A 27800-nucleotide genomic window follows, 5' to 3' on the forward strand; every position below is an offset into this window, starting at 1 on the left:
TACTATTCAACATAATGAAATATTTTTTTACAGGAAGTTCAAGAATAGAGAAGTTATATTGTGTAGTATTGAATATAGAAAGCTGGGGCATTGAACTTCAAAAACATTTTCTTATATTAGTTTGTTCACTTGAGAAATATAAAATGCCTAAAATTTCAGCTTTGTGCTGTAATCCATGTAATGAAAAGGGCCACAATAACCACAAGAAAAACTTGCGGCCTGTTTCACAGTGGTTGATAGCAAGAAAACCTTTCTTAACTTTAAATCAAGAAGGGTGTGACAACTGCCGTAAAAGAAATTGCGCGAGTAGAAGTTTGTGATACGTCTAGCACAGAAAATGATGATGATCTACTGTACTCTGTGGTGAAACAAGAAAATGAAAAGGTTTTCTGTGATAGTGACATACAAGACATTGCATCAAGTGAGACCTTAGAAAGGTTGAACGCTTCTTTGCAGTCCGTTGGTAAATCGCCAATTAAGAAGAAATGACTGTGTGAAGCAAAATATCCTAAGGAAAAACTCATTAAATTAACTTCAACAATTCAATCAAAGGTATTATTGCTTCCTTCCGAAAAAGAAGAGGAGGTACATGATCATGCAGAATCTGAGATGATCAGTCAGCTAAAAGATAAATTTCATACATGTACATCTCGAAGTAAACAGGTGGATATTCTTACCATTTTACCTAAAAGCTGGAGTTTTAAGAAGCTTCCAGATGAATTTGACATAACAAATTACATGGCTCGAAGAGTAAAAGATTTGGTGAAGGCAAAGGGAGTTTTGTGTTCACCAAACTCAAAACCTGGCAAGACTCTTGATCAAACAACTGCTGATTTTGTTAGAAACTTTTATTGATCTGATGAGATAAGCAGGGCAATGCCTGGGAAAAAAGATTTTGTGCTTGTGAGAGATAACGGAGAAAAACTGAAAGTACAAAAAGGCTAGTTTTAAGTAATTTGAAAGATATTTACGTGAACTTTAAAGACAACCATCCAGAGCTCCACATTGGATTTTCGAAGTTTGCAGACCTACGTCGCAAAAATTGTGTTTTAGCTGGAAGTAGTGGTACACACAGAGAGAGAGAGAGTGTGTGTGTGTGTGTGTGTGTGTGTGTGTGTGTGTGTGTGTGTGTGTGTGTGTGTGTGTACTACCCATCAAAACTTCAAACTCATGCTGTCTGCATGTAACATTCCTCAGCTGACAAAGGATGAAGATAATCCAATAAAAACTTACAAAGACTGCATTGCAAGAGTTGTATGTAATCCGTCATTACCTGCTTGTCATTTTGGTGAACGTAAATTCTGCCCTGGCCTAGAAACATTTAAGACATATTTACAAGATTTGATTAATACTAATGATGTTGATGATATAACTTATCAGCAATGGGTTTCCGTTGATCACACATCTCTAGAAACAATCATAAAATCATCTGACAATTTTATTGATTGTTTTTTTGATAAATTAAAATTGCTTACACGACATTCATTTGTTGCTAGTCAACAATCAACTTTCCAAAAGAGACTGAGAAATGAACTTAAAGAAGGCGAGGTCTTAGCGATCTGTGACTTTTCTGAGAATTACTCCTTTGTCATCCAGGACAAAGTTCAAGGCTATCACTGGACAAACATGCAAGCAACAATTCATCCCATTGTTGCTTATTACCTGGGTGGGAACAAACTCGAGCACCCAAGTCTTGTAATCAGATCAGAATGCCTAACACATGACACTGTTGCTGTGCATTTGTTCCAGTCGTACCTGATGGACTTCCTGACCGTTAAATTCGGTAGAAAACCAAGATAAACATATTATTTCTCTGATGGAGCAGCAGCTCGTTATAAAAATAGGAAGAACTTTATCAACCTGTGCCATCATGAAGATGATTTCCAAACTGAAGCTGAATGGCATTTTTCAGCCACCTCACATGGGAAGGGAGCTAGTGGTGGTGTTGGTGGAACAGTTAAACGACTTGCAGCTCGAGCAAGTCTGCAGCGGCCATACAGTGATCAAATAATGACACCAAAACAACTTTATATGTTTGCCAAGGATAACATAGAAGGAATGAACTTCAAATATGCTACTAAAGAAGATCACAAAAATGAAGAAATGAAACTTATGGAGTGATTTGAGAAATGCTACAAAATTGTAGGGACACAAAAACTTCACACTTTTATTCCTTTTAGCAAGGACAAAATAATAACAAAAGTGTATTCAAACTCTGATGATAGGAAAATTGAACTGGTGACAGTTTCTGACAGTGATACAATACCGTTCAAAGACATAAAAGGATATGTTGCTTGTGATTATAATGGACACTGGTGGTTAACCTGTGTACTTGAAAAAAATCAGAAGGATGAAATCACGGTTAGTTTCTTACATCCACATGGACCGTCGCCATCTTTTACATTTCCGAGTCATCCAGACATTCTTTCCATAAGCAGTAGGGAAGTAGTGGCAATCGTGAACCCTCAAACTGCGACAGGGCGAACATATAAGTTATCCAGTGCAGAAATGTTGATGTGCAACAGACTGATTAGTTTGAAGTATGAAGAAGTGCACTAATAGGATGCCTATTTGTAAATAATAGTAATTACTAACTGAATTTAGGTCTGATCTCAGGTATTCATCTTTCTGTGTTTATTTATTTATTTATTTTTTAAGTTTTCATTTTGTATTTATTAGTTACAGAAGCATAAAACATATGTTCTTTTGTCAATTATAAGTTATTTTTAATTTCCACATTTTACAACAACGTCCAGCTGGTGAGAAGTAGGCCTAATATCTAAAATGAATTAGTTTTTAAGAATTTTTAAAGCACCCCCCTTAACGTAAAATTGCTTTTGATAGTGATCCCATGCTCATCCCAAGTTGAAACTTTCAGAATATGTAGATGTAAAGTGTATCTTTCACATATATTTTTTTGAGAATTTTAAAAATACAGTTTTTCAAAATTTGGTAAATTCAACAATGTTTTTTTTTTTTTAACAATTTGTGTATATATATTAAACTAATGATGTTTGGTATCATATAAAAGCTCTTTAAAAGAGCTTTCCAATGAAGTTAATTTTATTGTTCTAGCTTAATAAGAACACAAGTTGTAAAGAAAACAACATTGTCCTGCGAGTCAAAAATTTGTCATCTTTTCGATTTTTGAAGGTCCATTACTCGGTAACTTTTCGTCAGAAAAATGTGAAAAAATTAATGTGTGTCATGATTTATGAGTAATGTATCCATACTTAATTTCAAAAAAAAATCTGAGAGGGTCAGGTTGTAGCACTTGTTGATTTGACTTGGAAGTGCCCTAAAATCAAGTTAGGACCAGTGATCAAAATTAACTACCTGTGTGATATAAGTACTCAGCCTTCTGATTTCGCCATGATCATAAGTTGTAATATACTTGAATGTTCTTGGTATTTATTTAACGCTCCCGTTAGCACTGGCGCCAGTGTGACCCCATGCAACTCAGAAATAGGTATCTCCCTTGTTTTCGAAGCTATTTTCAGAATTTGTCATTCTCCCTATAAGAACAGGATGGTGATTCTTCTGAAAAACCTAGAATTCTCAGGAAATTAAATTTTACCAGGAAAAATTTGGAAAATCTCAGAATTTTGCATTTTTTAATGTAGCATTGGAATTTTGAGTTTTGTGGGTCACAAATTCTAAAATAATTCAAATTAAACATTTGTGCCTTCATCCCTCAGACATTACAGTCTGCAAATCAATTCATTCATTCTGCTGTTGGTTCATCTTGAAGGCCCATATGTGATTTGGGTAATAGACGTTGAGTGCTTAGTATCTTCAGTGGCCTGTTTTGTGGGTGCAGGAGTTAAGGGGAACGTCCATTAGTTGTTAGTTTTAAAAATTGTGGTGTTTATATTGGGGCAGATCACAACCACCCAGTTTTTTGTGATATGTTTCTATAAATCAGCAGAACATTTGCGTGAAAGCTTGTCAGTGTAACCTAGACGTCAGGCTGGAGGTAGGATACTACCAGTGTATGTATAATTTTACAACACGATTGATTTTATCTGTGGTTTTGCAAATATGAATTGAATTGAAGAGACAAGAACGTGCTTTTTTAGCTGTTTATGTGAACACTCCAATTGTTGCATTTATAATCGATTGGCCACTTGAAATACATTTAAATTTTGCCCAACTTCACCTAGGTAATTCCTTAAACTGCTATGTGAATTTAAATCTACTATTACAAATCTTACAAATTTAATTGAAATATAATTGATAAGCAAATTGGACAGATTACAGCATCAATGTGTACATTCTCTTGAGTGATTATAAGCAGCAGTTACATTTACGTATTGGACCCCCTGAGGTAATGGTTGTGAATTGGTGAAGTCAACAAATGTGAATGAGCCGTGCGTGGCTCATGTTCCCACCATCATGTATTTTACACCCTGTTTTTAACATACTACCACCTCACTACATTACTTTAAATTACTGGTGTCACTGAGATGCTGCTTTGCCTGACCGTGAGTGGCACTAGCACCATGTATCAGTATATCCCCTCTCGTAGTATGTTTGCTTGACTACTATTACTTCCCGGTCGTTGTCTGTCATAAGGGCAGTTCGGGTCACGAGTTCGGGTCTGCCAGTCAGTTGGAACACGTCTGGAATGCAGTCCAGACCTGCCAGTTGGGGAGTTGCAATGCAGCATTAGTGCAGTCGGGTTGGGGCTGTGAGGTATGCATCGACATGGCTCACCTGACCGTTGCTGCCACGCTTCACTTGAGCTGGGCCAAGGTCTTGGTGGATCGTCAGTCGGTCGTCTTGCTGGACGACTCATTTTGGCTCGCCGTTCATTGATGAGTCAGCTGTGTGTGTACGTGCGTGTCGACTCCTGATTTGTCTTTGTGCGTACTTAGTTACTGTTGGATATCGTTCAGGTCTTCGTGCAAGTTTTTGTCAGGTTGTGTGTGTAGTTGACGTTATTTCCACGGACAACTATTTTGGATGTTGTCGGCATTCTGAGGGTAGTCGGTCGGTTGGTGCAGACCAGGGAGGATATCTCCATGTGGCGCAGTCAGCTAGGTCCACTGGTGGTCCCTGCGCAGTGTCAGAGCGTGTGTGGAGCTGTCGGATCGCTACGATCTTCGTGGCTCACTGACCCAGGACGTCAAAGTTGAGTGGTGTCTTAAGTACCCAAGCCACGTCCGTTCATGTTGTGTCGTTCGTTTCGGTGGTTCGCTGTTGGGGATCTTTTCCTGTGAGTAACACAGAGTGTTAATAGTGATGTAATCGAGCCACCATGCGGTGGAATTAACTATATTGGTTCACTACAATTCAAGTGTAACAGTGGAATTTTCTGCCTTGTGGCCATTAGTGTTCCAGTTACCTGCCCTGGCCATGTTCCGTTTACCTGCCCTGGCCATTAACATAATTTCAGGAAGTGTCCTTTCCTCACCTGTTGTCGCTGTCCAGCATGGTGCGTAGTTTTGACAGCTTAATACATATTTCACTGTGGATAATCATGTCTGTAACAGTTTTGTCTGTGGTCCGTGACTGTCTCTTGGTTGGGTTACCAACGGATCAAGTGTAGTTGGGACCACCACCTGTCTCACCTAAGTGAACGTTAATGTTTTGAGGGCAACCCCCACCACCACTCCCACCCCCGTGTGGGTGCGTGCGCAATTACAAATAGTTTTTGTAATTTCTTAATTTACTTCCATTCATTATTTGGGTAGTGTGTGATAGTATACCACCCTGGCTGTGGCCACAAACTGGTCTGTAACACAGGCTGAGGTCTAGGTGGTTGGAGGGCTATAATTTGGTTGGTAGTTGTTGAGGTCAATGAATGTGATGGTGAAATAAGTTGTGGTATGGTCTGTAAACTGAAGAGCGAGCAGGTGAGTCCTCAATCTTTCTATCCAGCTACGTCCCAGTGAGCATCCTGGCCCTTCCACAGTATGCCTTTTAAATGAGTGGTACGGCAAGGCAGTGCTCGGATACAAAGGTGTGTTTTTTTCCACATAAATTTCAACTATGTACAGAGTTCAGAAATTTATTAGGTAATAGAATTAACGCAAGAAACTAACATCGATAGACTGTGCAAATTGCTGCTTTGCTAGACTGGAAATTGGTTCTTAGTCATCCTGTATGGCATCTAAGGAGTTTTTCCAGGAAATGCCACTTCCCTCGCCACAAATGCTGGTCTGTCTCCAGTTTACATACAGAATATAACAGACTGATATGCAGTATAGCCTGATTTGTCATTCCACACCATTTTTAACACATTTTGCCATTTTTAACAAATATTTCATTGTGAAATAAGTCTGAAAGATAAATTCAGAACCCCTGTATTAGATAACTGACAAGTATTTTGATGCATGTTACAAGTATGTCGTACATGAATTTTGAAAAAATGTAGGTGGGGTACACTAGCAACTTCTACTCATTATTCTACTGGCTTTCTTCTGCAGTCTCTCTGAGTGACACATTGGGGCACATCATCCAGATATTGAGTACGACCGGCTGTAGACACCTAGAGCGCCCACAGATTTTTTCGGATAAACAGTACACAGCTGAAGATACTTATTGATGATTAGATCCCGTAGAGTTACAAAATTTGTTGGGCAGGGAGGAGGGTGTGATTGTTGCTGTGTTTCACCCACTGTTCCAAACAATATGACATTTTCAGTGGGATACAGATAGTGATTTACCATGCCAGTCAAGTTACAATAGTTCACCTTGAGTGTTAGGCAAACCAGGAATGTGTGCAAGCAACTCTATGAACACTGCTGATGTCATTTTGGAAGATTGTAGTGTCCACAGAATACTTGTCATGATGATGTAGAAGAAAGGGGAATACTTGGCCACCGAGAACGTCGAAATAACCATCCTGGTTCATGTTGATGGTACCCTGAATGTGTTAAAGTCACGGTATGAAAACCACCGAGGGCTGTACTGAGACAATGGCAAGATAGTTCGTTGCTGAGAATGCAGTTGTACAGCGGGCACCTACACTGACTGAAAGAATCTGTTGTAAGAACTAACTGTGACGGATACATCAGTTCTCTCACTCTTCATGTTCCTGTCTTCACCTGAAAGCAGATTTCTTTCCCCTAGTCCTACACTGTAAATGATTGCTGTTGTCACATCATTTCGTCCAAGTACCATTGTAAAGAAATGACTACTACCGAGCAGGTGTCGCATGGCTTGTGCTGTCAACAGCATGTTCAGTTCATGAAATTGCCACGTACACAGCTAGTTCATGTTCAACAGTAGAATTTTTCACTATGGAATTTTTGTGTCTCAGTTCGGCAAGTGGATACTGAACAAATGTGTGTGCTATTTCCGGCAGGGGAAGAGTAGAGTGCAACTATTTAAGCTACAGTTCTTCAAAGTATTTGATAGCTCATTAAGTGAAATGGTGAAGCATTTCATATATAACACACAATATCATCTCACTTCAATTTCCTGCCAGTAATGCCTTAAATGAGAGCTGAGTAACTCATTTTTAAAAATATGCAGTGATTTTGATGCTAAATATACCAGAAATATTGATATTAACTCATCTGAACCAGTTAACAAACTATTGGCTTTCGAATTCCAGTAGAAGGATCTAATGAGGAGCACTGATACGGCTGTTTTGAGAGCCACCTCCTCCTCCTCCTCCTCCTCCTCCTCCAAGTATGGCTTATGAGACACTTATCTAAACAATTAAATAAATTGGGGATGATGACAATTCTAGTGCCTGTAACATCTTTTCAAAGCAGTTTTAGCAAATTAAAAATGATTAAAAATATTTAATATAAAAGTGAAGCAGGCTGTCACAATTTTATATTGTTGACAGAATGCGGCGTAGCTCCTAGATTTGACATTAATGACAGAATATGACAGAATAAATGCGTTTGTTTTGCTCAGGGCAAGTAAATGGAAAGAAAAATTTGTTTTTGCTATACATCATGCTAAAATACAGTTCTTCAGAAAGCCTGTACAATTTGTAATTTATTTTCTACAGTGATATATCTAAATTGTTGTGCACAATATTTCTCATCTACATAGCTCATTTAAGTAATAGTTATGAATAACAATAAAAAAACGTTCAAATTATTATCAAAATTATAACAATTTGCCACATAGCTGTGTGAGGGCACTTTACTCACAACTGCATCGTCCTGTTTGCATTATGGCAGAAACACTCACTTCATGCAGGATTTTAAGTTTTAGTTACATTGGTTTTATACAGCTGGTGTCTATTGAATCCTATAATATGTTCTATGGTGTGTTATCCGGCCTGGCTCATTCAGCAGTAGTGCTTTGTACATTTTCAAAAGCACCCTTTTGCTGTACTCCATTTTATTATGACAACCCACCATTGTGGTTTGGCTCTTTAACATAGATAGCTTCCCAAATGCTGAGTTTCCATAATTGTCCATCTGCATTATGAAAATATGAGCATTATAAACCTGAAGATGTGCGTATACAGGCACGAAACCATTAGTTGCGACTAAAGCACCTTGATACAGCTATGCAGCTTTTGGAAACACTTTATCAACTTTTTTCCTTACTATTTTTGTGATAATTTGAATGGTCATTGAGTGGAGATTTTTTATATTTTTATTCACAATGTTTCTGAGCTGTAGTTGCTCTCCTCAGAAAGTTGCTTGTAAGTATTTGTCAGTAATGCTTAATTATTATTGAATTTATCTTAGAAATTACAAAACTTCGTTAATTTATGAAGAAAAAATTGCAGGTTTTTGGGGAGGTGAAGAGGGTGCATGAGGAGAAAAGGAGCAGTTCTGACAAGGTAGCAAGGTCACCTCGGTATGGCCTTGAAAACACCCTGACATTATTTCTGAATTATCTTTGGCCTCAACTGTACCTGGACCCTTCACACATGGATGGTTAAACTCCCTTATTTGGCAGTCAGTGAACCAGACACCTTGTATCATTTGAAAAAAAAAAGAGGGATAATCTTGGCTTGACGGACTGCACAACTCATTTCCAGTCAGCTGCTGTCCAGTTTGTGTGTCGTTTGCCCCATTGAAGACCAGCAGCTTTGTGCTGCTGTGGGCATTAGCGTTTTGTGAGGTACTCAACTCAGGATGCCCAGTGTGTCATTAGTTCTGTTAGGTGCATCCATGTGATGCCATTTTTTTGTTCAACTTTGCGCATGCACATAAATTGCTGACAGCACAGCTACACATGCGCACTTGCGCGTGGGTAATTTCTTGGAAACAGAGGTCATGCATATAGCTCATTGCTTCCAGCCTTTGGTGAGAATCTATGCTGCACTTTAGGCAGATGGCAGGCAGTTGGGTTCCATGTGTGTTTGATTGTGTAGTGTGTTGAGGTTATGCTGTAAAGTGATTTATGTGCAGTAATGGCTGTGGAATCCAAAGGAAACTCTCTTGAATGTACAGATGATCATCCAGAAACGTGATCGCACCATGCATTTCTAGTCACTGCTACTAACAACTTTCTAATGAAGAGACTTCAACAAATTCAAATGGGGCACTGTTGCCATGGAAGTTTATAAAAATGCATTATGGGAATTGAGCAGAATGTAGTTTTCAAATATGATGAAAACTGTTTCACAGGATTCGTTTCCCAGCACCACATGAATGTAGAGGTGTTGAGATTAACTGTGTACCCTACCAAATCACAATTCCCTTCATGGCCCAGTAGGAAAGATGCTGTTTAGGTATCCTTCTCCAATGTTATATGTAAAGTGAAGGTCCCATCACTACAAAGACACTATGTGTGGTTGTATAAACTTGACAACAAATGCTACGAAAAAATCATCTCACATTTAAGTGAAATATTTTCATTTTTGCATAAAGATGTCAAGGATAACAGTTATATGCAAGAATGAAGAATTTTTAAAAAAAATCCTTCTTTATATTTGAATTTGTTTATAAAACTGTTCCTTGCAGAATTTTTATATCTGTATATATTGGTGCACATTTAATAAGTGTCTCAATGTGTGTGTCATTATTGCTTGAACTTTACATTTCACTGAAATTATATTTTTAATTTACAGTAACAGAATAAAGCTATATCATCTCATTTATGCACCTAAACTGTATCCTGTAATTCTGTACACTGAAAAGACAATTAACAGTGAAATACCATACAGCACATACATTGAGAAAAAGATTGATAACTGTTTTAAGCTCTCACTTGTTCTGCAGTTCTGACCTACATGTCAACCACAGATATTTTAGGAACAATTTTTCAGATAGTAGACATTGTCTTTATTTACCAGTTCTTTGCACCGTTGAATGTTGATGGTATTTTCATTTTATTCTCTGCCAATGAAGAAAGTTAGTTAAGACATTCTTCTTTGCACGTAAGATTGTTCCCAGAAATGTAAACATTTCAGCAAAAAATCAAGGTGGGATTTAACTGTCTATGAACAACCTGCCCCCCCCCCCCCCCCCCATGACTTTGAAATTCATCAAATTTGATTTTTCGGTGATAGAGTCTTAAAGTGAAGGTGAGAACTAGTAATTGGTATGCCAAATGCTTTCAACTAAAGAGTCACAGTGCACAAGATGAGGTCTCGACTGTTTCCCTGTGGGGAGTTGTGATAAAAAATATTAGAGTACAGCATGAAAAAAGTGTTAAACATTTTTCACAGAAAGTGTGAACGGTGTATCCCACTTATTATACAGCATATCACTTTAATGTCTTACATGCTCGATGCTTAAAAAACGAAGGTCTGTAAGTCAACTTCTTACAGAGTAGTTGGTCTCTGAAAATAAGTTGGTGCCTCGGTAATGCCTGGGTAAACACCCTTGAGTCTTCAAACCTGAATTTACCAAAAATGGTTAGTTGGGACAGCGTTATTTGGCAGTAGTACTATTGAGACAAGTAGTTATCCATATACCAAATGTGACTAAATTCTGAAATGGTCATCTTACACCATCTGTGAGATTACATGGAATGACCCTATTGTTAAATCAGTGAGGGAGACTGGATTTTATTACATTTCGATTATTAACTTTGAAGTGATAAAAAGTACACTTCCAATTGGAAATAATACATTAACTTGTTCAAGAGAGGTCAAATGTTATTAAGGAATAATAATTGAAACATCTTACTTTTAGACCTGTTTCACCATACTTACCCCACTTAACAATGTAATGAATACTTTGCTAGTGAGCTTATTATTCACTGGAAAGATATTACACACATTACAATTAAAATATAATTTAAAATAAAGCTCTGCTTGGCTAAAAAAAAAAAAGTATTTGAACATGCTTGTTTTCTTTCAGTACCTGCAAAAATGCCACCAGAAGTTGAGAGTGGCAGATGTCCTCTGGGCATTAATGACTTACCAGATGAAATTCTGATAATCATCTTCTCCCACTTGTCATTGACTGAACTCCTAGATGTTCAGAAAGTGTGCCATCATTGGAAAACACTGTCTCGAGCTCCGGAGTTGTGGAACCACAAGGAATATCTGATCGGGTAAGAAATAAATTGATAGTTATGTGGGTTCTTGCAGTGCATTAACTAAATGTGGTGTAGTGTTTACTTTCTATCTTAAATTCTAAAATGGGTGTGGTAAACTCTTGGACATTGTACTGTTCATCCACAACTAGAACTTTACCTTGAAGACCAATTACTCAATGTGATAGAGACTTGCCGCTTTTTGGGGCTGGTCTTCGATACTTGGCTGATGTGGCTCTTACATCTTTGCCACCTTAAGTATAGGTGCTGGCTACATCTTAATGCACTTTGCTGCCTCAGTAACACCAGCTGGAGTGCAGACCACACTACCCTTTTGTACCTTTACAAAACCTTCATCCTGTCTCGCCTTCAGCATTGCTGTTACTGGATCCGATATGCTTCTGTGAGGTCACTCCACTACGGATCAGGCACCAGCAACGGCTACTCAATTATGCTGTACATGTTTGCGGCTCCCATAAGTATCCGAGCTACTGTCTCCTTTTTCCTAGTAGGAAGATCCATCTCCAATAAAGACCCTGTACTGGGGTCACAATTGCAGTTTGACTACAATGTGTCTGCTGTGAAGTCCAACTTCCCCAGATGTCACCTCTTGTCAGGGATTAATCACGTGGCTTGTACCCTGACATTGGATCCGTCTCAGTTCATCCTTAAAATTCATTTGACCCAGTGGTGTACTGCCAACTGTTTCTGGCTGCCCTCAATGCATTTCTGGGTTTGGAAGTGGCATACTCTGCTGGCTCGAAACTTGATGGATGAACCGGTTTTGCATACATGCACTGTCTTCGCTGTTGAATTGGTAGCCATCGAACGGGCCGTTAGCCGTTCTCGTACTTACACTGGCAGTTTCTTCTAATCTGCATCGACTCCCTGAGGAGCCTCAGGCTATAGACCATTGCTACCCTCATCACCCATTAGTCACAACTATCTAGGATCTTGCTTCTGACCTCCAACATGCTGGATGGCTGGTTGTCTTTGCTTAGACCTCTGGACAATTTGGAATCTCGGGGAATGAACATGCCGACCAGTTGGCGGTGTTGGCTACTAGGATTTACTTCTCGCAGGGAATCCACTGTCTCGTGTCAGCTACGCATTGGTTCCACTTGGCTGCCCCGCAGCCACATTCAGCTTACTGCCAATGTGGTGTTTGCTTGACAATCCACCAACATCCTGCTAGGCTGCTCAAATTAAATATGTCTGCTCTGCAGTGATCTCTAAACTGTCCTGACAAGATACCTCTGGTGCTGGCAGACGATGCCAAACCGGCTGACCTGGTTTTGTTTCACCTGCGAATGTGGTTTCTGTTAGTATCTGAGAGATGGGGAATGGAGGGGCACCCCTCACCTACTCTGGCCAAGGGGACCCATGGCAGCCGTTGCTCAATGTTCCAGCCTGACTCCATTCCTTCCCACCTTTTTATTCTTCTTACTCTTTCATGTTCGCCATTTTTAATGTTTAGCCTTACTTAAAAATTTTATCTTCTCTATGCTGCTTGTTTTGATGGGGTAACGGATGGCAAGGTAGTGCTAGTTCGATGCAGAGGGTGTCTACCACTGTTACCGTTCTCTGGGGTCCAACAGCATTCTGGCAGAGTAGTTTACCCACCTTACCCCTCTCATTCCCCTCCTTCTTATGTCATATTGTATCTTGGTTAAATTCAAGCTACCCAAGCATTTTGTATCCTTCCTTTAAGGATTATTCCTGGTTTGATGCAAATAGGATGGAGGGACTGATATCACAGTTTGATACCTGTAATACCAACCAACCAACCAACCAACCAACCAAACTCTTGGATTGCAAGTATAATCAACTCAAGATTGTCATAGAAATATTCTGGTGTTATATTCAAAATACATTCTGCTTTTAGGATCACTTAACTGAACTTCAGATAAACGTTGTATTATTGTTTTGCTTTCGAGTTTCCTATAAAGGTCCTATTTGTCTCCTTCATTATGAAATAATTAATTCTGATACAACTTATTGCCAGGAGTTCATTTTTGTTTTAATAACCCCTAATGCTATATCAAAGAAATTGAAATGCCTCTATCTTTCTATGATACAGTTGTCATGATATTGCCTGACAACTGATATGTTGTTTCATAGATTTGTTTCAGGTATTGCTTCTCATATTTAACTAATTCCTATTTAAGTGTGCAGCATGAGAGGAGAGAATGGCTTGTGTGTGTGATGAGGAAGTGAAGTGCAGTTATGAGGTGCTACACAAAATGGAGAATTTCACTGTAAAAATCGGAAAGCTATACTTACATCCTAATTTCCTTTGTCACCTTCAAAGTAGTTACATCAGGCTTGTATGCAATGATGCCAGTGTTGTTCCCATTTTTTAAAGCACTCTTGGAAGTTTGCAGGGTGAAGAGCGTTCAGGACTAGTTGAGATTTCACCTGGATGTCTTCAGTAGAGTCAAAATGTGACCCTTTCAATGCGATTTTCATCTTCGGGAATAGAAGTTGTACAGGGCTAGGTTGAAGAGTAGGGAGTGTGGGGGATAGTTGCTGTGTTGTGTTTGGCCAGGAATACCTTAACGACAAGTGAGGTGTAGACAGGTGCATTGTCCTGGTGCACCAACCAGTCTTCCTTTATCCACAACTCTGGCTATTGGCACCGAACATTTTCCCTCACTTACCTCAAAGCCTTGCAGTGAAACGGCCTGTCAACAGTCTGCATTGTTCCACCAATGTGGAAAAAAAATGATCAGCATTGACTTCATTTTGGTGTGAATTTGTTGAGATTTTCCGACCATACAGAAGGTGGTGTTTTTCATTGTGATTATTGCTCTTCATTTCAGGGTCATAACCGTAGACCCAAGACTCATCACATGTCACGAGTCTGGATAAGAATTTTGGACACTTGTGAACTCTTTAGTTGCAGCTCAGTGCAAGTCTGAACAGTGAGGTTTAGTTGGTCGATGCTGATAAGGCAAAGGACAAACTTTGCTGCAATTCGTTCCATGTTCAGTTAATCAGCTAGAGTTCTTCGACATCTACCATACAGCAGTTGAAGTCTGTTACAAACATTGAGAATGCCTTCTTTCGTGAATCACATCACGCACTTTCACAATCGTTTCCATTATGCATGTTGACGGTCGACCAGAATGTCCGTCATCATCCCTCCCTGAAGTGCTTGAACCACTCAGATATTCTTTCTTGACTCGGTTCTCTCTCTCTCCAAATGCTCTGTTAATATGTGGTGGGTTCCAGCTGCAGTTTTCTTCAACTTGAAACAGAACTTGATGCAAATCTGTTGCACCTTCACATTATCCATTTCCCAATTTGTAGAAGCTCTGAAACATGCCCGACACACAATGACAACTCATAACTGCATGCACGAAAGGTGACATAACTTTCTGCAGAGTAGCTGAGATGTGTACTTCGAGGCACCTAGCGGCAGAATGTCGTACTGATATTGGTTTGTTCGGTACAGTGAAATTGTTGGAGATTTTAGTTAGCACGTTGTATAGCTACTGTGGTCTTCCACCATTTCTCTTTGTCTCATTAGTAAAACTTAAAATGAATTATTTCTCCTTTTCCTGAAACTGTCTGGTGTAAATTACAAATACTGTGTTTTGCGGTATTGGCTGCGACTGTTGTTTTACAGTGTTCTCATTTTATGTTCTTTTGCTGCGTGTATCTATGCATGTATGGAATGTGTAGGCAGATGTGTTTGTGACACATGTGATCATGCAATTAATGACTTAGCTTTTACAGTGTAATTACTCTTGTAGTGTTGTCAGCTGTGAAACTTGGTTATTGAGTCTTCTTTCTCCAGAATAATTTCAAAAAAAAAAAAAAAAAAATCTCACAGTATGATGTGCACATACTATTGTTCTAGTGGTGAAGGGAACTCAGTGCGATGTGAAAGTTTTGGGTTTTGCACATTGATTCAGTTAGAAATGCTTACAGTTCTATACGTTTATTTAGACAGACACGAACTAGGTTTGTTATTTGTCAGCTATAACCAAAATGATTTAACTCCTTCCATTGCACAAAATAAACTTTCCACATGTCCTCTTGTTGGTCATCTCTTAATTTGTGAAGGTAATCCTTCCAAGCTCATGACACCAAATCCTCAGTGGACATCACAAATGAGAGGTTGTAAATGTTACAAACTTGGATAAGATTTCAAACACACAGGGTATTGTAGCTTTCAAAAATATGTGTCTGAGGGGCTGTCGTAGGAATCGAACAGTTTGAGTTTCTAACTCTGGCTAAAACACACAATGTATAGAGTCTTAACTGAGGGAAGAGTGTGTCTGTTACTTCTAAATTCTCTAATGGAATTCACATTGATATGTTATGCTAAGTGTCACGTATGTTAGCCTTATCATCACAAAAGTGCCTGCATTTGTAGAGACTTTAGAGCTATACGTGGCCATTTTGAGATATAAAGTAGTAATGGACCAGTGCACACTGCAGAATGCCATAAGCAATTGTTGCAGCTGACAATAAAGCAACAGATGGTGGAACAAACTGCCTTGGCATTGCTTAGCATACATAAGTCTAAGTGTGATAGTGTGCTGCTGAAACTGTTATCTCCTCAGGCACATTTTTCCTTTCAGAAAGTGCACTGGAACAAATTTTGATTTAGCCTATCTGCAGAAATGCTAATCCATAATCACTTTGTGCAATCCAATGAGTCTGTCTCAAAGTAGCTGTTAATAGGGCAATCACACTCCTGCTGCAGAACGGGGGTCACGTCAGAAGCCAGTTGTACACAGATTCTTCCACAGCGTTGTCATCTTCAAGCCGGTGACCTCCTTTCGCACCCTTAATCAGACCAGAATAATGAAAATTGTAGAGTGATAGGTTCGGGCTGCAAGGTAGGTGACTTTGCCAGCTGACAATCGAGTCTTGGCTTTCAAGGTGGCTACATATACTGTCCTCTGCTACTCCTTACTGGCTTGTTTGGATTCGGGAGTGTAGTGGTCGACCCATATTTCATTACAGGTGACGATCCAACTCAAAAATGCATCACTTTCTTTCGCCTCAGCTCCTGATTTTCACTCACAAGGCCTGGGGAACTGTAGGTTGTGCAGTCAATCTCTGGAAAATTTCTGTCACTTGAGCTCCTTTACGAGCAAGAAAGTCTGTAATTATGCATTAATTTAAGAGACATTTGGAGAAAAGGGAACCACTTGTATGAATATCAAGAGCTCAGATGGAAAACCAGTTCTCAGGAAAGAAGTGAAAGCAGAAAGGTGGAAGGAGTGTACAGATGGTCTATACAATGGCGATGTAGTTGAGGGCAATTTTATGGAAATGGAAGAGAAAATAGGTGAAGATGAAATGAGAGATATGATACTGTGTGAAGAGTTTGACTGGGCACTGAAAGTCCTAAGTCAAAAAAGGCCCTGGGAGTAGATAACATTCCATTAGAACTACTGATAGCCTTGAGAGAGCCAGCCCTGACAAAACTCTGTCATATGGTGAGCAAGATGTATGAGACAGGTGAAATGCCTTCAGAGTTCAAGAAGAGTATGTTGTTGTTGTTGTGGTCTTCAGTCCTGAGACTGGTTTCATGCAGCTCTCCATGCTACTCTATCCTGTGCAAGCTTCATCTCCCAGTACCTTCTGCAACCTACGTCCTCCTTAATCTGCTTAGTGTATTCATCTCTTGGTCTCCCTCTCCGATTTTTACCCTCCATGCTGCCCTCCAATACTAAATTGGTGATCCCTTGATGCCTCAGAACATGTCCTACCAACCGATACCTTCTTCTGGTCAAGTTGTTCCCCAATCCTATTCAATACTTCCTCATTAGTTATGTGATCTACCCATCTAATCTTCAGCATTCTTCTGTAGCACCACATTCCAAAAGCTTCTATTCTCTTCTTGTCCAAACTATTTATTGTCCATGTTTCACTTCCATACATGGCTACACTCCATACAAATACTTTCAGAAATGACTTCCTGACACTTAAATCTATACTTGATGTTAACAAATTTCTCTTCTTCAGAAATGTTTTCCTTCCCATTGCCAGTCTACATTTTATATCCTCTCTACTTCGACCATCATCAGTTATTTTGCTCCCCAAATAGCAAAACTCCTTTACTACTTTATGTGTCTCATTTCCTAATCTAATTCCCTCAGCATCACCCAACTTAATTTGACTACATTCCATTATCCTCGTTTTGCTTTTGTTGATGTTCATCTTATATCCTCCTTTCAAGACACTGTCCATTCCATTCAACTGCCCTTCCAAGTCCTTTGCTGTCTCTGACAGAATTACAATGTCATCGGCAAACCTCAAAGTTTTTATTTCTTCTCCATGGATATTAATACCTACTCCGAATTTTTCTTTTGTTTCCTTTACTGCTTGCTCAATATACAGATTGAATAACATCGGGGAGAGGCTACAACCCTGTCTTACTCCCTTGCCAACCACTGCTTCCCTTTCATGCCCCTCGATTGATATAACTGCCATCTGGTTTCTGTACAAATTGTAAATAGCCTTTCGCTCTTTGTATTTTACCCCTGCCACCTTTAGAATTTGAAAGGGAGTATTCCAGTCAACATTGTCAAAAGCTTTCTCTAAGTCTACAAATGCTAGAAACGTAGGTTTGCCTTTCCTTAATCTTTCTTCTAAGATAAGTCGTAAGGTCAGTATTGCCTCACGTGTTCCAGTGTTTCTACGGAATCCAAACTGATCTTCCCCAAGTTCGGCTTCTACTAGTTTTTCCATTCGTCTGTAAAGAATTTGTGTTAGTATTTTGCAGCTGTGGCTTATTAAACTGATAGTTCGGTAATTTTCACATCTGTCAACACCTGCTTTCTTTGGTATTGGAATTATTATATTCTTCTTGAAGTCTGAGGGTATTTCGCCTGTCTCATACATTTTGCTCACCAGATGGTAGAGTTTTGTCTGGACTGGCTCTCCCAAGGCTGTCAGTAGTTCTAATGGAATGTTATCTACTCCCGGGGCCTTGTTTCAACTCAGGTCTTTCAGTGCTCTGTCAAACTCTTCACGCAGTATCATATCTCCCATTTCATCTTCATCTACATCCTCTCCCATTTCCATAATATTGTCCTCAAGTACATCGCCCTTGTATAGACCCTCTATATACTCCTTCTACCTTTCTGCTTTCCCTTCTTTGCTTAGAACTGGGTTTCCATCTGAGCTCTTGATGTTCATACAAGTGGTTCTCTTATCTTCAAAGGTCTCTTTAATTTTCCTGTAGGCAGTATCTATCTTACACCTAGTGAGATAAGTCTCTATATCCTTACATTTGTCCTCAAAAATCCTGCATAAGAAGAGTATAATAATTCCAATCCCAAAGAAAGCAGGTGTTGACAGGTTTGAAAATTACCAAACTATCAGTTTAATAAGTCATGGCTGCAAAATACTAATACAAATTATTTACAGAGAAATGTAAAAATTGGTAGATGCCGACCTCGGGGAAAAATCAGTTTGGATTCCATAGAAATGTTGGAACACGTGAGGCAATACTGACTTTACGACGTATCTTAGAAGATAGAGTAAGGAAAGGCAAACCTACGTTTCTACCAATTGTGGTCGTAGAGAATGCTTTTGACAATGTTGACTGGAACACTCTCTTTCAAATTCTGAAGGTGGCAGGGGTAAAATACAGGGAGTGAAAGGCTATTTACAATTTGTACAGGAACCAGATGGCAGTTATAAGAGTCGAGAGGCATTAAAGGGAAGCAGTGGTTGGGAAGGGAGTGAGATAGTGTTGTAGCCTGTCCCCGATGTTATTCAACCTGTGTATTGAGCAAGCAGTAAAGGAAACAAAAGAAAAATTTGGACTAGGAATTAAACTCCATGGAGAAGAAATAGAAACTCTTAGGTTTGCCAATGAAATTGTAATTCTGTCAAAGATAGCAAAGGACCTGGAAGAGCAATTGAACAGAATGGGCAGTGTCTTGAAAGGAGGATATGAGATGAACATCAACAGCAGCAAAACGAGGATAATGGAATGTAGTCAAATTAAATCGGGTGATGCTGGGGGAATTAGATTAGGAAATGAGACACTTAAGAGTAGTAAATGAGTTTTGCTATTTGGGGAGCAAAATAACTCACGATGGTCAGATTAGAGAGGATATAAAATGTAGATTGGCAATGGCAAGGAAATCATTTCTGAAGTAGAGAAATTTGTTAACATCGAGTAAAGATTTAAGTGTCAGGAAGTCTTTTCTGCAAGTATTTGTATGGAGTATAGCCATGTATGGAAGTGAAGTAGAGACGATAAGAAGAGAATAGAAGCTTTTGAAATGTGGTGCTGCAGAAGAATGCTGAAGATTAGATGGGTAGATCACGTAACTAATGAGGAGGCACTAAAGAAAATTGGGGAGAAGAGGAATTTCTGGCACAACTTGACTACAAGAAGGGATCAGTTGGTAAGACATGTTCTGAGGCATCAAGGGATAACCAATTTAATATTGGAGGGCAGCGTGGAGGGTAAAAATTGTAGAGGGAGAGCAAGAGATGAATACACTAAGCATATTCAGAAGGATGTAGGTTGCAATAGGTACTTTGAGATGAAACAGCTTGCACAGGATAGATTAGGATGGAGAGCTGCCTCAAACCAGTCTCTGTACTGAAGACAACAACAACATCAACATCATGAGCATAACTTATCAAGCAGTTGGAAATGTGTAACACCCAGCCCTCCCCGGACCTAATGGCCCCCACCCAACAATACGAGAAGTGTATGTCTGGTCGTACTAGCTGTTGATGATCAGGATCAAAAATCCCACATATATCTGACTAGCTCAGTGCCCCCGTAGTTTAATGGGCTGCAGATATTTCTTTGTTTTTAATTATTCAAATTTTTATCTTGTTCACATATTGTAACACACAAACTTTTCATACTAATTAAGGCCATATAAGCAGTGTCTTTTCCAAATGTACTTCTGACCAAAAAGCAGTTCTTGTAGCTGGAGTCCAAAATTTTTGTTAATCATGGTGTTTTGTGTTGTTTAGAGATATTTCCATAGCAACTCGCATCCCCTAACAAATATTTCTTTATATCTAACTGAGAATTGAAATGCCAGTTTTAATGAATTCAACTTTAAAATTTTTTTGTTGTAATGAAATATTTTCTTAAAAATTTTCATCCCCTTCTACAGTTTTCTGAAACATGTAATTTTTTTTTATTTCCAACCAAGAAGTCATATACTGTAATAAATATTTTCAAAACAACTTTTACCCCCTATTTTACTCGCTTTGTGGTTGAATTTCCAAACAAATGCTAACATACATTTCATTATTTCTGGCTGAGAAACAAAGCATCAGTTTTTGCAGATCTAGCTTAAAAATTGCGCTAATAGTTACATTTTTTAAAAACCTTCATCCACTATTTAACCTCCTTAGAGTTGGAATGTAGAAAAATCTCTTAAATGACACCTACAGTAAAAGATCATCTCCAAATTTCAAGTTTCTAGCCTCAGTGTTTTGGGCTGGCCAATGATCAGTCAGCCAGGACATTGCCTTTTATGTATAGATTCACCATCATGTATTATGTAATTTAATTTTTAAGTGAGATAATTGCATTCCAAGCAAACAAATATTCAATGTTTTTCGACATGTTGGGTACTGACTTGCATTTCTCTTTCTAGGTGAAATAGCATAAAACAGCATAAAAATAAAGTATTATGAGCCTTCACTTTCTTTAATCGTTTTAATAACACTTGAACTTAGACAACATAAGTATGTAATGGAACACTTACGCACAATGGTAAATGACATGGCTATACCAAGTAGTTGTCTCTGGTTTCTCTTTCACTGACTGTGGAATGAACATCGAAAGTAAACAGAACACACTTCCCTTGCTGATTTGTGAAAATTGCTTAAACTTTTGGTTGAACATATAAGAATATGCATAACATTTTTACAATTTTGGTTCAAAACCAGTGCCATCTCTACTATAAGAAATCTCCTTTTACTGGATAGATAAATCTACTCACCAAGCAATGATAGGAGAACACAGACACAAAGGTGTAGAGATTTGCAAGTTTTAGAAGCCAGTGGCTCCTCCTCTGGGCAAAAGGACCGAAGGAGAAGGAAAAGGATGGAGAAAAACGACTGGTGAGGTTTTGGAAAGGTGGAAAGTTGGGAGAAGTCTTTGCTTTTCATCCTATTCAGTAAATCTCCTTTGAGCAAGTGTTCTGTGCAACTTTTCTGAACTCTTCCATTTCTGAAATGTCAACAGTCCTTTCCTTTCTCCCCTCTTCCTTCACCTTCAACCCTTCTGCTAGAAGGAACCACTGGTTCCAAAAACTTGAAAATTTCTTTACCTTGATTGAGTATATTCTCCTGCTGCCACTGGGTGAGTAGAGTAAGCTATCCAATTACATTATATTATGAATAAATGATTTCTTTTGTTGGCATAAGAATAGCCCCTCTTCCTTCGCCTTCAACCCTTCTGCTAGAAGGAGCCACTGGTTCCAAAAACTTGAAAATTTCTTTACCTTGATTTAGTATGTTCTCCTGCTGCCACTGGGTGAGTAGAGTAAGCTATCCAATTACATTATATTATGAATAAATGATTTCTTTTGTTGGCATAAGAATAGTCTCTGCTATCTCTGACAGTAATATGTTAAAGGTTGTTCACTTTCATATGTTCGCTGTATTATCACGTGGTATCATGTTATGTGGCAGTTCTAAAAGATGTACTTAGCAAAGAAAAGATAGTCAAAATGATTGGTAGTAGAAGGGGTTGTTAGAGCGTCTTAGAATGCCAACTCTGTTCATACACTGCCTCATAGGATTTGTGATTAATGATGCAGACTCATTCTAGTGAACACTAGCCAAAACACGATTTGCATCTCAATAAAACTTCTTTAACCATTGTACACAAAGTTGTACAGAGTTCTGCAGGCTTAATTTCGAGCAAGTGTTCAGCAGAACTGAAAAATGGGATGATGTGCCCCAGAGTTTCAAATCTTAAGTTTGTAGGCTTCATTGTGCCACACTGATTTTATTCAGTACAGGAGCTGCTCCCAATAGTCCAGAGCCTACCACTGTGTTGTTTACAGGTGTGTTCAAAAAGAGACCAAACTATTGCCGTATCAGCTTTATTGCTGATTGTATAACATTTTAAGCACCGTCCCCTTCAAAATAGTCCCCTCTGCTGGCAATACACCGTTCTCATCATTTCCTCCAGTTATGGAATGCCTCCTGGAACACATTTTGTGGGATTGTGCGCAATTTTTTTTTTTTTTCAGTTTGGGAAACAGGAAAAAGCCTACGGCGGATGGTGCGCAACAGGAATGTTGTGGTTTGCTAGATAGCTGCAGATAAGGAGTGACACATGAGCTGGCACATTGTCACGATGCAACATTCTATTCTGGTTTTCCCCAAAATGAGACCTCTTCCTGTGCGCAGCATCCTTCATGCACGCAGGTGTTCCCTGGTAGACTTCCTTGTTTACCTTCTGACCACGTGGCACGAATTCATGATGGATTATGCCTTTGTAGTCAAAAAACGCAACCAACACCACCTTGATCTTCGACCAACTGTGACAACCGCATCCTTGTTTCAGCATCATAGTTCATAGCCATACACCCGTGTCTCGTTGTCTGTTATGATGTTCTGCAGAAAGTTTTCATTGTCATTAACGGCAGCAAGCAGTTCCTCGCACATTTCGACACGGATCTGTTTCTAATCTTCAGTCAACAAATGCTGTAGGAATGTTGCACTGACATGACGCATCTTAAGTTTTTCGCTCAAAATTTGATGGCACGGTCCTACGTTGATGCCCACCTCCTCACCAACTTGCCAAACAGTTAAATCACGATTTTTGCGTATCACGGCATGAATGCTATCCACATGGCTATTATCAGTTGATGAGGAAGGGCGTCCAGACTTGGAACCGTCACAAGCCGACATTCTGCCCTGTTGCATTTAAACCGTGCGTAGCACTGCATGCCACTTATACAGTCCTCCTCATATGCTTGGCTAAGCATTTGAAATGTCTCTGTGAAAGTTTCGCTAAGTTTGTAGGCAAAATTTCTCTGTGTGAATTTTAAAATTTTCCCGGTGAATTGACTGTTCAAACAAATTTCGGGCTTGCAGCCGGTCGTCGTTCAATACTTCGCATGATATTTCGGCTGGGCACCTGCCAGTCATCTTCAGGTGAGCCGTCGCAGACTGGCGAAAACGTCCTCCATTCCGCAATATATAGCGTACTGTAACTATTCTGTGCATGCCTCAAAAACTTGATAGTTGAACCACACTGCCTGTCGGCAGCGCCCTCGCTGGTGGAATAGCGGACTGCGGCGACTGAGTTCTTAAAGCGTTGTTCTTAAAGCTCCTTTATTGCACTAATACAATGAGCAAGCTATACACATGCTTACTTCAGCGGCTTTGGTTCGCTTGCTAATGGTCCAAGTGACAGAGACAGATGGCAGGTTGTTGTCTAAACCTGTCACCAGGCCCACTGCAGGAGCGGCAGCGAGCTCTCAGCTGGTTTGTGCGCTATTTCAAAAGTTTGGTTTCTTTTTGAACACACCTCATATACTGCTGTAATTAATTCTTATATGAATTTTAAAATTTACCCCAGTGAAGTGGATGTTTGAAAACAACTTTTTGGTTTGCAGCTGTCCATCGGTTAGACCGCGTGATACTTTACGTGGACACCACCGCGCCAGGTGAGCCATTTATTGCTTTTTAAAATGATTATATCTGCTTATTATGAATTAAGTAGTGACACAATCTGACATTTCTTCAGCTCCCATGGGACCACATTAATTAAAATTTTAAAAAAGAGTGAAAAATTTGTGTTACCTATTTATTTGCACGAGACTCTTTATCTCTAAATAACTACTGCAACTTACCTGCTTCTGAATCTGCGTAGTGTATTAATCTCTTGGTCTCCCTCCATAATTTTTACTCTCCACACTTCCCTCCAGTACCAAATTGTTGATCCCTTGATGTCTCAGAATGTCAAAGTGTACCACAAATTCCTCTTCTCTCCAATTCTATTCAGTGCCTCCTCATTAGTTATGTGATCTACTCATCTAATATTCAGCATTCTTCTGTAGCACCACATTTCAAAAGCTTATATTCTCTTCTCTTTGTTTCTAAACTGTTTATCACCCATGTTTCACTTACATAAATGGCTACACTCTCTACAGATGCCTGCATAAGAGACTTCCTGACACTTAAATCTATACTTGATGTTTGTAAAATGACTTTTATCATAATAATATGAATATTTATATATGTGTTTGGAGAGAGAGAGAGAGAGAGAGAGAGAGAGAGAGAGAGAGAGAGATTGATTGATTTTTGATTGAGACTTTATTTTAAGATGTAAATGGTACTTGAATTTTGGTTGCTGCTTCCTTAAATGATCAGCTTCTACACCGGTTGGTGACGTATTGGAGGAAGTTATTGTTCATTAAGATTTAAAATACAACTCTGTTGCTTACTTGGCCGTATTGCAGATGGCTTTTAGCCCAAGTTTTCGTAGCTTTTCATACCTAAGGACCACTGTTATAAGTAAATAAGATCAAACAGCAATTTCCTTTTCATGAGAAAAGGAGATTGCTTGGCACACAAGCTTCCTTCAAACTACATGTCCTGCTTCATCAAAATTGGTCAGTGGAGTTCAGCACCATACTAAAAAACAAGAACAAAATCCAATTACTGTTATTAAGAAATTATGAGAGGTTTTTATGAATTGAGTGAAAACTATAGAGAATGCTTTTCCTTTCCTGTATTTTAGGGAACTTTGTACACTTACAGTTCTGTCGATTGATAGCCGTCCACGACAATGAAGTTCACCTCCTTTTCCAAAAACAAGATATTTCTATTCTTCACTTCCAGAAAATTTGTATACATAAATGTTTGGCAACTCTTACACGTACTTTACTCAGTTTTATCACTAAAATAGCAGTTTTCGTTAAATGTAACAATATGTTCTGAGTGACGGCCTAGCAACAAGCTTTCCACTAGATACAGATTAACAGTCCTCTTCAAGGTTGCTTCATCAGGAAAGAGGGACGGAGAGGGAAAGACGAAAGGATGTGGGTTTTAAGGGAGGGGGTAAGGAGTCATTCCAATCCCGGGAGCGGAAAGACTTACCTTAGGGGGAAAAAAGGATAGGTATGCACACGCGCGTGCGCGCATATACAAACACAGACAGACATGTGTAAATGCAAAGAGGTTGGGCAGAGATGTCTGTCAAGGCAGAAGTACAGAGGCAGGGTGTATACGTGGACAAGGAAAAGAAATTCCCGGATTTCCCGGTTGAAAATACACTTTCTCCCGGGTGAAAATACACTTTTTCCGTGTTAAATGACAGTATACTTTTCCTCGGCACTGTAAAACTGATCAATACTTAGAATGTTTATGGTTTTCTACACAGACGTAGAATTTGCCGGCACTTCAGAAAACGAAACCTAGGAGGGAAAAAACACGTTTTGGGAAGATCTTTGATGTGCAGCAACATGTACGCTGCATTTCTTCGCTTTACGGAGGCATAAATTTGAAATCCACCAAACACTGCATGTTACTTTCCGAAGCAATGAAATCGAGATTGCGACGCGCTTTTGTAAGCCAGTCATAGCTCATGTCACGTGATCTCGCCAGCTGATGACAGCATAGGACACGTGACGTAGTCAGCCAATAGCAAGATCACTCTTAAGTAGCGCGAACACAAAAAAGAAAAGTTTATGGCTTAAATTAATATACATAGTTTTGCTATAAGAAAAACAAAGTGTTCACATATAAAATTGGTCTCGAAGATTAATAAGCTGCAAGAGAAGCTAAGCTTCCACATATAATGCTGATCATTTTGCACGTGCTACACTTTAAGATACATCACACAAATGTGATACATCACAAAATTTTTAATAACGATGTAAATGTCTGATCTTCTGGGCTCGAAATTCTTGTAGATGGTCGTCCTCAAAGAGTTGATTTTTAAATGAGAGTCAAACGCTCTGTGATTTAAGACATTCGTCGTACATTCTCGCACATAGTTCATCTTGCGTAAAAGGAAATTTACTTTGAAAGTAACACTTTTCAAACCACCATTCACAATATTTTCCCGTGATGTGTTAGAAAATTGGTTTGTTTCACTGGTTGCCAGAGAGCGCCAGATAACAGGTGTCACTACACCTGCACAGCTATGATGACGCAGGAAGCCTGCATGTTGGTACGTGTAAAATATTAAAAGATCTTGCATTATGTCATAAAAGAAATAAGACATCAAAGGATACTTCAGGAGCATTGGAATTTCGTGAACTATACTAAAATGCATAATTCGGCTTAAAGTACACAATCGTATGGTCGGATTCGGATGTAAATTTTCTTGAGTATCAGTACTGTATTCTCGTGTTTGGTTCTTTATTATGGCATAATGCCACACGTGCACTTGAAATGCAGCGAACGGTTGAAACTAGCCAACAGTGTGAAATTAAACACTTCGTTTCAAATAAATTGACTGTCTCAGTGCAAAATATTAATAAAAACCAAATCTCTTTAGCAAACCGACAAAAATAACTTCATTGTTCTGCAAGGTGATTAATTCTGGACTGTCAGAAAGGTGGAAATACAACCTGAAACTAACAACATATTTTAGCCTTGCGTAATTATGCAAACGTATTTTAATTCATTTGGTAGCTCCCGGCCACAGAAATCCGTTTTGTTTTCATTTAATGTGAGAGCAATAAACGAAGAGGAAACAGCAAAATCACTAAATGTAAACTCGTGTCACGTGGAGACTACCCAGCTCCCAACTACAACTCAGACTGCTCTGTGCATCAGCCCTGGATCTACGATATTTCTGAACCGCAGCAATGTTGATAGTGGCGTCCAGCCACACATCTGTAGCCAGAAGTGGGAGAAGGTACTATTCATAGGCGACTCAACTGCGCATGCGCAAGAGCCCGCCCCCCAACTGCTCAAATGTAAACAGCTGTCGTGTCACGCTCATCGGAGGCAATTTGTTGTTAGGAAGCACTGCATATTCTTCCTGAAGCCTTTGACACACTTTGGTTGTCAGACGCTTGTATGAGCAGTGTGTTTTGTTGTATATGGCGCATTTCCTTTGCGACTTAAGTTTTATTTTCGTATTTTTCTCTCGTTTGTTTTTTTGCTGTAGCATTATTCTGCAGAAGCGGGATACAGTAATATTCTTCGTTAGAGTATCGGTTCTTACCAGTCAAAATCACAAAAATTTATCTGCTAACTAAAACAAGGAAAAGTTCCCGGAATTCTAAAAAGTTCTCCCAGACAAAAAAATTCCCAGTTTTTTCCTGGATCTCCTGGATGTCCCGGGTCATAAACACCCTGAGAGGCAAAGATGTTGTTGAATGACAAGTGATGTACGAGGGGCGGCAACTTGAAATTAGCGGAGGTTGAGGCCTGGTGGGTAATGGGAAGAGAGAATA

At 39.2% G+C, this 27800-nt stretch overlaps 1 protein-coding gene across 2 annotated transcripts in view; it reads left to right on the plus strand.

The window, feature by feature from the left end:
- The window catches only part of LOC126214853 (F-box/LRR-repeat protein 2-like), a 121662-nt gene that overhangs the window by 29220 nt on the left and 64642 nt on the right, over nucleotides 1–27800 (plus strand). For both annotated transcript variants that reach the window (XM_049941487.1, XM_049941488.1), the window contains 2 exons: nucleotides 11235–11430; nucleotides 24003–24053. In XM_049941487.1, the coding sequence (XP_049797444.1) occupies nucleotides 11235–11430; nucleotides 24003–24053 (247 nt within the window). The remainder of the gene's footprint in view (nucleotides 1–11234; nucleotides 11431–24002; nucleotides 24054–27800) is intronic.

The sequence above is a fragment of the Schistocerca nitens genome, chromosome 12 (genome assembly GCF_023898315.1).
Source record: "Schistocerca nitens isolate TAMUIC-IGC-003100 chromosome 12, iqSchNite1.1, whole genome shotgun sequence".
Taxonomy (NCBI): domain Eukaryota; kingdom Metazoa; phylum Arthropoda; class Insecta; order Orthoptera; family Acrididae; genus Schistocerca; species Schistocerca nitens.